This window comes from Stigmatopora nigra, chromosome 16, assembly GCF_051989575.1.
Source record: "Stigmatopora nigra isolate UIUO_SnigA chromosome 16, RoL_Snig_1.1, whole genome shotgun sequence".
NCBI lineage: Eukaryota > Metazoa > Chordata > Actinopteri > Syngnathiformes > Syngnathidae > Stigmatopora > Stigmatopora nigra.
Window position 1 is genome coordinate 1,882,737 of NC_135523.1, and position 9,852 is coordinate 1,892,588.

The 9,852-nt window shown below is 44.6% G+C and overlaps 4 protein-coding genes across 5 annotated transcripts; all 4 read right to left on the reverse strand.

Moving 5' to 3' along the window:
• Positions 1-827: 827 nt before the first annotated feature.
• Positions 828-4,004, reverse strand: and1 (actinodin1). The gene is made up of 5 exons (XM_077736514.1): positions 3,920-4,004; positions 2,714-2,880; positions 2,230-2,643; positions 1,914-2,162; positions 828-1,847 (listed from the first exon to the last, which is right to left on the reverse strand). Exons 1-5 carry the CDS (start codon positions 4,002-4,004, stop codon positions 849-851), a joined length of 1,914 nt encoding a protein of 637 aa, XP_077592640.1. The 3' UTR covers positions 828-848.
• Positions 4,005-5,370: 1,366 nt separating this feature from the next.
• cops9 (COP9 signalosome subunit 9) lies at positions 5,371-6,566 on the reverse strand. Its single transcript, XM_077736163.1, has 3 exons — positions 6,403-6,566; positions 6,083-6,155; positions 5,371-5,486 (listed from the first exon to the last, which is right to left on the reverse strand). Exons 1-3 carry the CDS (start codon positions 6,463-6,465, stop codon positions 5,449-5,451), a joined length of 174 nt encoding a protein of 57 aa, XP_077592289.1. The 5' UTR covers positions 6,466-6,566; the 3' UTR covers positions 5,371-5,448.
• A 277-nt stretch (positions 6,567-6,843) lies between these two features.
• otos (otospiralin) lies at positions 6,844-8,104 on the reverse strand. 2 transcript variants are annotated; one of them, XM_077736472.1, is made up of 4 exons: positions 7,956-8,104; positions 7,769-7,834; positions 7,484-7,504; positions 6,844-7,176 (listed from the first exon to the last, which is right to left on the reverse strand). In XM_077736472.1, exons 2-4 carry the CDS (start codon positions 7,824-7,826, stop codon positions 6,989-6,991), a joined length of 267 nt encoding a protein of 88 aa, XP_077592598.1. In that variant the 5' UTR covers positions 7,827-7,834; positions 7,956-8,104; the 3' UTR covers positions 6,844-6,988. The 2 variants fall into 2 exon arrangements, with proteins under 2 accessions (XP_077592598.1, XP_077592597.1); XM_077736471.1 differs by having other exon boundaries at positions 7,484-7,507.
• A 64-nt stretch (positions 8,105-8,168) lies between these two features.
• On the reverse strand, positions 8,169-9,679 carry apodb (apolipoprotein Db). The gene is made up of 4 exons (XM_077736469.1): positions 9,499-9,679; positions 9,306-9,427; positions 8,798-8,883; positions 8,169-8,562 (listed from the first exon to the last, which is right to left on the reverse strand). The coding sequence occupies exons 1-4, from the start codon at positions 9,610-9,612 to the stop codon at positions 8,330-8,332; spliced, it is 555 nt and encodes a 184-aa protein (XP_077592595.1). The 5' UTR covers positions 9,613-9,679; the 3' UTR covers positions 8,169-8,329.
• Positions 9,680-9,852: the final 173 nt, after the last annotated feature.

A 9,852-nucleotide genomic window follows, 5' to 3' on the forward strand; every position in this document is an offset into this window, starting at 1 on the left:
GAAAGGTGGTGTGAGCTAATGGTCACTATCAGTACTTCATCTGTCGTCACTTTTCGGCCATTTTCAGTCGGAGACGTTCGCTACATATCACATGATAGTCAATGGAAATTGTATATTAAAAAGCTATAAATTGTTGTTATAGTTTGTATTATGTTGAGCATACAGTCTGAATCATGCCATGTGATATCTATGGTGAAGAAGAACTAATATGAATATGTTATATTTGAAAACATGGTATTTTTTTGGAATAGTTACTGTTTTGCTCAATTTAAAAACAGAAATTCTCCTTCTGAATTGGGAGACAAGGAAACAAACAACCATTAACACTCACACTCCAACCTAGCAGTAATTTAGAGTGTCCAATCAACCCACCATGCGGGTGTGTGGAAGGTGTGCGATTCACACGCCATCGTCAGTTCTCATCCACCCGGCGGGAGTTAACGAGACACCCACTGGCTTCCATTTCCTGATCACGGTGATGGCGCCCCAGCGTCTTCTCGTTAGTGGACGGGCTTTCTGACTCACTCGGTCGACCCTGAGGATCAATGGATGGCAATTAGATATCATGGGTGACATCATCCAATGTCATTTTTGGCCTAAAGTGTAGATGAATCATGTCATGAGTCAATTCTTGGGGAACTATTTTTTATCAATAGTTAAGACCACCCCTGTAGAGACAAAATACGGGGCTAAGAGGAGCTTTTAAAAGCTTCTTTTATTGGTACGTTCAAATTGGAAAGGCAAATTGACATGAACGGTCACTGGCAAGTGGGCGGAGCTGACCAAAAAAATGAGTATGGGGGTTGGAGGTCTGAAGGAGTTTGTCTTTCGAGTCTGCACGTTGTGTTTTATTTCTTGCGGTAGTCATCGTGCTCGGGGAACTGGTCGCCGTAAAGGCGCAGTATGTCCTGGAGGCTCGGCATTCCCTGCGGGGGAGACGGCTGATTGGACACGATGGGCTCTTCGTAACCGCTCTGGAAGGGTTCCGCATCGTAGGGGTCGCGTTCCGCTCCCTGCCTGTCGTCGGCGGGGGCGGCTTCGGGCGTGGCCTCCGGCTGTTCGGGTTCCGGGCGGCGCAGACGGCAGTCGCTGTCGTATTCAGGGTCGCAGTGCGGGTCGCTGGGCTCCAGGACGCCGTCGCGGGTGCCGTCGCCCTTCAGGTGGGGCTCGTAGGCCTCGGCGGCGTAGGGGACGCGGCGGTGAGCGCCAGAGCGAGGCTCGGATGGACGGGACGGGAAGCACTCACGGTCGTAGCCGATGAAGCAGTCGTATCCCTCTTTGGTTTTACCCGGCGGCCCTAGAGGGTGGCGCTCCACCTGGGTGGGCTCCTCGTGAGTGGGCGGGGAATACGGGTAGCGTGGCAAAGGACCGTGACGTCCCGCGGTGGCGTAGGGATCGTTGGACTCGGGGGCGGGCTCCTCGTGAGTGGGCGGAGAGTACGGGTAGCGTGGCGAAACACTGTGGCGTCCCGCGGCGGCGTAAGGATCGTTGGACTCGGGGGCGGCGGCCTCCGGGCGGGGGGCGTAGGGATCGTTTTGCGCCATCCCCATGAAGCGCCGCAACATGGCGTAAGGGTCGTTAGCGGGCGGGGTGCTGGGACGGCGGTACGCCGCGTAAGGGTCGGCCACTCTGTTGGCGTCTCTGAACATGGCGTAGGGGTCGCTGTAGTGCTCGGCGGCGGGAGGGGGCGGGCGGAGGGCGGACGCCGCCTCCTCGCTTTGTTCCTCTGGGTACGCCGCGGGGGGCGTGGCGTATTTGGTGGCAGTGAGGGGGTTGCAGCCATCTTCGAAAAGGGGGTTGCAGGATCCGGCGCCCGATGGGGGTGGCGGGTTGGGGGTCCGGGGTGCCTATTGTGACAAAGGTAACAAACAGGTGGGAGGGTGTATACGCACCGTGGCGTGATACTGACTTACCGCTAGGGAGGTGGCGTAGGCGCAGTAGGGGTCCCGGTGGGGGTCGCAGGCGGGGTACTGCAGGTAGAGACCCGAAGCGGCCTTCCGGACGGGCTGGGGTTTACAGGTGGGGTCCACTTTGGGGTCGCAACCCAGGTGGGCCAGCGGAGTCCCGGTGGATGGCGAATACCCGAAAGCGGCTCGCAGGTGGTACTGAAGACATTCTACATCTTCTGCGTCGCAGATGCGAAGAAGCTCCGCCTTCTGCTCCTGAAAATGACAAAACAATGGGATTTGCTTACATGGTAGAAAGTATGGAAAATGTGAGAAAGCCCACCTTGGAGAGGAAAGAAGCCGGTGGTGGCGGTGGTGGTGCGTAGTAGTGGTGGTAACCCGCCTGGGGCTCTTTAGCCTGGGCGAAGGAGCGTGCAAATAAGGGGGAGGGGGACTTGACGGGGGCAGGGGGCGGAGCCAGGGCGGCGGGCAACATGTAAGGAGTCTTTCCGCCCAACATGGCGGCGTAGAGACAGTAGGGGTCCTTCTTGGGGTCGCAGGTTTTGAGCGGCGCCGGCTTGGGGGGCTCGGGTTTAGGCCTGCTGGTGTACGACGCCACGCAATTGGGGTCGTCCGAGTCGGCGCACGATTTGTAGATCTCCCCCAGGTGGCGCAGGTAAGCCTTGTAGGAGCGACGGCCTTCGGCGCGGTTTTTGTTTTGGAGGTAGGACAGGTAGATGCGATCTAGTTCCTGAACCTGAAGGGGGACAGGTTAAAAAACTAAATGGATAAATAACGTTAATGGGTAACTGAGTGGATTGACTGACCGCCTCCTGGTTGCCGTTGTCCGTGAAGTACTTGTACCAGTTCCAGAAGTCCGAGTGTTGCTTGTACCAGCTGATGTTCCGACGGTTGCGGATCAGCTTGTGGTTGGACTCCCCCGTTTTATCGGCGGTTTCAGTCTTGGCGGCGACGGGTAAGGCGGAAACGGGGGCTGCGACGTAAACCAGACAACATATTAACAACCAGATGGCCAGGAGGATGTTGATGGGGAAATAGTACTGGAAAGGGGAAAAGGGGGCAACAGTGGGCGGACCCCCCGTCGCGATGTTGCTTTGTACATTTTTATAGGCGGTTTTTAAGAGGGGAGTCGTGCCGGGTTTTCGGAAAACTTGTGCAAATTCAGCTTTTTTGTAATGTTGCTACGGAAGGCGTTAATGCATTGCAGGAGGATTTTTTTTGTGGGTAAGCAGTTTGTTTAGTGGCTATTGAGGAGGCTCATTTATTAGGATTATTTTAGTTAGTGATATTTTTTAAGATAAATTGCAATGACTGGAGTTCAATTACATGTATGTACTTGTTGTTAAAAAGACATATTTCAAGGGGATTTTAGGATAAAAGTGTGCTATATATTTTTTTTTTAATCACTATTGGATGATGTGTGTGATTCATTAGAAATATAAAAAGGTTTTTGAACAAAAATGTTAAAATGGAAGCGAAAATAGTAATTTTGAGGAAAATGATTTTAGTAATAGCGTTTTTAAGCGTGATTTAGAATTTTTTAACTATTAGAAAATTGAATTTGGCATATTTTGAAAAGTAATTTTACATATTAGGATCATGTATATTAAACTGGATATATTCATTTAGTATAAAGTATAAAATGGTTAGTATAAATGTATTCATGTTTTTTTCCTTATTATTTTTGTGTGGTATTATTACAACCTTGAATAATTTTCCCTAAGAATTTGGGTGTAGTTTGCAATGAGTAATAATTTTTCCTATGGAATAATAGACTCATAAAATAATATAAAAAATATTTGAAAATGTGAAAGATGTCTGCAGTGTTTCATATTAATAAAACGCTCATAACTATACAAAATAAGACTTATTTTAGATTATTACTTAGATTATGTATTTTCTTGAGAATTTTTTCCTTTTCTAACAATTAGTTCATTCTAAAAACCGCCACTAGAGGCAATCCTTAATAATTAGCAAAAAATTATGAGTATTGAACCAAATTTCACTGTCACCTGGCATCACCACGACGACAGCGGCGAGGACGACGGCGACCAGCAATGCGGCGGCGAGGCCGGCGCTCCTCCTCGGGGCGGCCATTACTCGGCACGTCTTATCTCCTTAGAGAGAAAAAAAACATTAATTTAAAAAAGATAGTGTTTGAAAGCGCTTCAAAAAGATGAGCTCTTACCTGTAGTTGCCTTGGCGACGGGTCTCAATGGGGGTCCAAGAGTGACTCTAGTGGAACACCGGGGTCCTGCACACCAACTGGCCCCGGCCGGGACCCGGGGCCGCTTTTAAAGCGGGCCCGCCCGTCTTCGTCAAGGCGCAACAGGTATTCGTTTAACGCACACACTGGCGAGGGGGAGGGCTCTCATTGGTTAAGGCCCTTAGACGTTTTTTTTTTTTTTTTTTGGGGGGGGGGGGGGGTGTAATTAAAGGCAGGAAGAAAAAAAAGTGGAAGGACTTTTTATTTTCTTCTGTTAAAAGTGGCAGGCGGATCTCCAAGTTCAAGTTGATTGGACAGATATTCAGGTCAATGGCAGCTAAGGGGGAAATTAAAGGCCTATAAAATGGACTTGTTAGGAAAAGATTTGAATATATATCCAGTTTTAAGGTAAAAAAAAAAAAAGTTGGTTCGGTGGATAAGTGGTTTGCATGTAGGGCTCGCAGTTCTGGGGTAACGGGTTCGATGCCAAATTCTCCAGTTTCTTCCCACGGTCCAAAAACAAGCATGCTAGGCTAAATGTATGCTAAATTGTGCTTAGATATGATTAATTGGTTATTTATCCCCTGCCTTGTGCCGCAAAGTGTAGTGGGATAGACTCCAGCACCCCCTTAGACTCATGCTATTCACATTTTGCAAATTCAAAAGCAGTCATTTATTGTATTAATAATGGCAGCCATGACTAATGAACTTGAGTTGGTGTGGTACAAAAAAAAAAAAACCCTTTATAATGTGCTTCTGTTTGGTTTGGAGATGCCACGTAAGCACTCGCCAAATAGCCGCAAACACAAAGTGGACTTGTAAAGTCAGCAGGAGCCCGCGGAGAGACAGCTGCTGCGCACATGAGGAATTTGCTAACCTTTACTTTCCTACGTCCAGGCACGTTGCCCCTCCAAACATTACATTTGGGCATCGCCATTCAAAAATGGGGATTTTTAAGCACTACACTTTGAAACCACTCACTTCTCGGACAGCCCGTATTTGCTAGCATGATGCTAATTTGCATGAATACTTGCCTATGCGACAAAAAATTGGTAAAAACAATCATTTAAAAAATACTCCCCTAAAAAATATCATTTTAAATATTAAAAAAAATGTTTTTGTGGTCGACCCGGGTCTCTCTCGTTTGTAATTATGCTTTTTCAACAGGTGTTTCTGGCTGTCCGCTAACCTGCAATTCCCCCAAAACGTCGGCATAATTTTCCCCAAAGATGGAATGTAGATGACAAAACACACCTGTTTTTTTTGTAAACTTGGCATTTATTGTATGTACAACATATCGGCTGAGGGGGCGTGTCCTCGGGCTCGTGTACGGGGTCACTGCAGGTCGTCGTCGTCAAAAAGGTCTTCAAAGTCTGTAAGCGGAAATAACAACGACCAATTTAAGTCAGTCAAGTCCTACAAAAAAGTGTCTCCTTTGAATTTCTTTCTATTCAAAGTCTTCTACCTTGAAAACAAAATGTTCTGCCCTGCGTAAAATAAAGCCTCCAATGACCACTTTTCTCTCGTTAATGAAAGATATCGGAGAAGGCGGCTTTCTGACGGCGGGCTGCTTCTAAATGGCGAGGCGTCACGCTGTGCTTCCGCCATAAAGCGACATGGCCGCAGCGCTCGTCTACGTTTAACAAGCGGTGCGGGAGACGGGCAAAAAGTCTAAATTGTATAACGCCGTTGGCAAAACGCAGCGTGAAAATACATTAACTCAAGGTGTATTTTTTCACCCATTTTGGCTTACTTGGCCAAGGGTGGTTTAGCTTGTAGATGGAGATTAAAAATGTAATATATTTATTTATTTTTGAGGGCCTAAAATATATATATTTAAAATTAGAATGATTAGAACAGTGCTTGATGTATTAAACGTTTACTAGGGATAAACATATTTAAGTTTGCAGCACAAAAAAGGAAATAACGTCTATGGTCATCAAGATCTTTTGTCATTGTTCTTGCTTACCGTTAAAAAAATCCAAATGAACCGCTTTTTCGTTGGCTGCCAAATCCATTAAAAGGCCGCTGCTGCCCCCTGCCTGCACACACGCAAAAGTACAACGCATATTCAAGTACACCAGTCAATCAATAAACGAGAAATATGATTTACTACAAGACCAATACACAAACGATATTACTTCATGGTCAATATACAAAGTATTTCTAAAACATCAGTACCATAAAAAGGTTTGATAGCAGCGCCTAAAACGTAGCTGTCAATCGTTGCAAACTAGCATTAGCCGGAGGATTATGACCATTTAATGCAAAAAAAACGAAAGATCGAACCTCATCTAGATCCACATACGGTCCGGCTCCTTCTGGAAACATCTCGTCCACGGCTGGCTTCATGATTAATCTTGATTAAATGTAGTTTTTTGGACGAATAACAGCTTCGTTACTGTTAGCACCAGAAGCACCAGAAGTACGACAGTGAAATGGGGTCGGCCTCAAAACCATCCCCCTTCCAAAGCTTCCTACGTAACACTCAAAACCTAACAATAATATACATATATATTATTTTTAAAGGCAACGTTGTGAATAAAAAGGCTCGGATTAAAATTAGCTTACTCGCTAGCAAAAGGGTTTCAAGCAATGTGTAAAGTTTGTTCTTATAACATAAATTAATTAATTCGCAATATGTTTACCAGATAGTTTGCCTTTAAAGTGTGACACACACACCTAAGCCCTTAGTCTTAATTACAGAGGATATAAAAAACAAAAGACAGATGAAATACAGGGGATTTATTAGAAATTTGAGAAATTAAAGCACCAGGCAACCTAGAAAAGAACACTACTTACAAAATAATCTACATATTTCTAAATAGTATAATTATGTTGGGAAAGATTATCATTTTTTTTTCATGGCAAGGCTTTAGTGCTCATGGCCGCCAGGGCTATCGTAGCCCAAAGTATCGCCCAAATGCTGGTGGGCGAAGAAGGCCCTGGCTAATTCGTTGATGTGATTGTAGGCCCCGATGGTCCTGAAGTACTCCACGTAGTTCCAGAAATCGGAAGTGGAGTACGGCCAGTAGGGGACGGCGGGGGGTTCGTCGTATGGCACTGGAAAACAAGCCCGTAATATTCCCTGTCACTCAATTTTCCACAAACTATTGGCAAATAAGTATGTCAAGCAATATATATGGCTATAATTAAACTGAAAAGTACTAAAAAATAATTTGAAATCCTAATTTAGATTCAAATTAGCTTGGAAAAATAATTAAATGCATGAAAAGATAATATGGATCAATTAAAAATGTATTTTTTTGTTATTTGGGGTTGTACAGGTTTTATACTGGAATATAAATTACAATTTTTAAATAAATTTGAGCTATGTAATACTGGTGATAGTTTGTTTTTGTTTATTTACCTCCCTCCGGAACGACTCTGGCTTCTGTAGACATGAAGATGAGAAAAAAAGGAGAAAAATCAACATTCCTTCCCACAAAGGCAGAATTCAGCTCACACATACTTTTTGCCAGCTTCTCCAAATAATACCGCAAAGCACACACACACACACACACACACACTTACATCCCAAAGGTGCAAAAATTCCACACACAGAAGCTTCTTTGTCCTCACAGTGGAAACCCACACATTTGGGACACTTTTAACATTAAAACATATATATTTTCCAGAAATTTAAGACACTCACCAGTGACATGGAAGATAAAAACAGAAAAAAGAACAGCGAGGCACAGCCAAGGCTTCATCTTGCTGCCTATAAAATCAATTTAGAGGTTAAAAAGTCACTTTTTGAGGCAATTTGACTGTCTCAAGATGGCCGAATTTGAACAAGGGTGAAGAATATTAGGATGAAATTGAGAAAAAGTGAAATATACCTGTTGTTGGAGGTTTGCTGTTGATCTACTGCTCTGCAATGGGCTTCTGCTCAAGGCTGAGGGGAGGTTGAAGACCCCCACATACACATGCAAACCTGCACCTTCTCAAACAACTACATTACCCATGATGCCTTGAGTGTGGAACCAGGAAGTAGTGACACATTGAAAATGCATTGAAAGTCTTTCCAAAGATTTTTACAGGGAAAATATGTGTAAAATGATACTTTTTTTTATTGTACTCAAATGTAGAATTATAGCATAGAGGCTAACATCCTACAATCAATGACAATTGCATTGTTAGCCCATTTTCCCCCTTTTGTTGCAATTAAGCAGTGATATATATTGTCGAGACTTTTGTACCGGATATAATGGCGTTAGTCGTTCTTGCACCCCGTCTGATCGGTGGCGGTCATACGGGAAAGATCGATGCCTTCAGCCAGCAGCAAATCTTGAGCGTAGCGCACCGTGTCGTCCGGCAGGAAGCGTGAGCGGCCCAGGATCCACGCGTACTCCACGTGGAAGATGCGCAGTATGTCCGTGCACGAGTAGACCACCGCCACTTCTTGGTAGTCCGTGCTTAGGATCAGGTAAGGGCTGTATGGGGTGACTGGGGATAGAAAAAATAGCGTTAGCTTTTAGCTAGGATGAGCATCAAGAACCCATTGTAATGTTAGCACGCGTGCTAACAGATTGTGCTAGCCAACAGGCCTCTAATTGTTGCCATGTGCGTTTTTTTTTTTGTCTTTTGTCATCGATCACGAGGTAGATTTATTCAATTTAGCTACGAGCACAATGCACTGTTGTGTTATTTGACAAAAAAACAAAAAACAAAAGAGACTCACAGTAGGAGAAGCTAACTCCGATTTGGGCCGGTTCTCTCGGGTCGGGGATGATGGCGGTCCCCTCTGCGAACCGGGTCTTCTCTTTACTGTCAAAAATACAGAAACAAGAGTCAACTCAATGGTTGCCATTGAAGTTTTTTGGGGAATTTTCCTAGCTCTGGTCTAAAAATTAAACTGGTATTAAACTGTATAAAAAATACCTCACTGTCTCATTCATTTTATCCAAAAAGGCATTTATTTTTGTAAAAACACCCAAAAAATATATTTTCTTAAATCAGAAATGTATCATTTTTTAACCCCTCCCTCAAAAATTAATTCATACAATTTCAGTTCTGCCGAAAATTAAAAAAATATATTATTGACCACCTAAAAATGTTATTTTTTGGTCAAAAATCCAACATTTTTGACAAGCAAGAACTCGACTGAAACAACATCATTCCCAGCCTTCTCAGTCCAAACGAATAGGCCGTCAAGGCCTTCAACAGAAAGTATGAAAATGAATACTCACTAAAACTGCGAGTTGAGAACCCGAATGGTTCCATCCTTCCGAAGCGAGTAGTTAGCCTCGATGCACTTTCCCCTTGCAAAGTTGGTAGGAAGCTTGGCGATTTCATACCAGCGACCCAAATACTAAAAAAACAAAACAAAAACAAAAGGTCAGCACGGATTTTGATGCGATCATGTGACCTTTGTTGTCTGACCTGAGCAAGGATGAAGTTGGGTTGCAACTTTGGGGTGGGGCAGGCCCCCCACCGGTACGTTTGCGCCCAGGTTAGCGACACCAACGACGCCAAAATGATGCTCCACGCCAACATAGTTCTTACCGACGCCAACCAGACGTTTTCCGGAGAAATCCTGCCAAAAATAAAAGGGAGTGGCGAGCTGTTTGTGGGTGAAAAAAAATGCAAATTTTAACATAGTCTCCGCCTCTAATTTTTTGCATTGTTATGATTATCAAATCTTGAAATCCACCTTGTCCCATTGTATTTAACTTAAATAACATCGCGTGGTCCTCCGACTGGTTGTTCTGGTTTGACAAGTTGCGTAACGTGGGT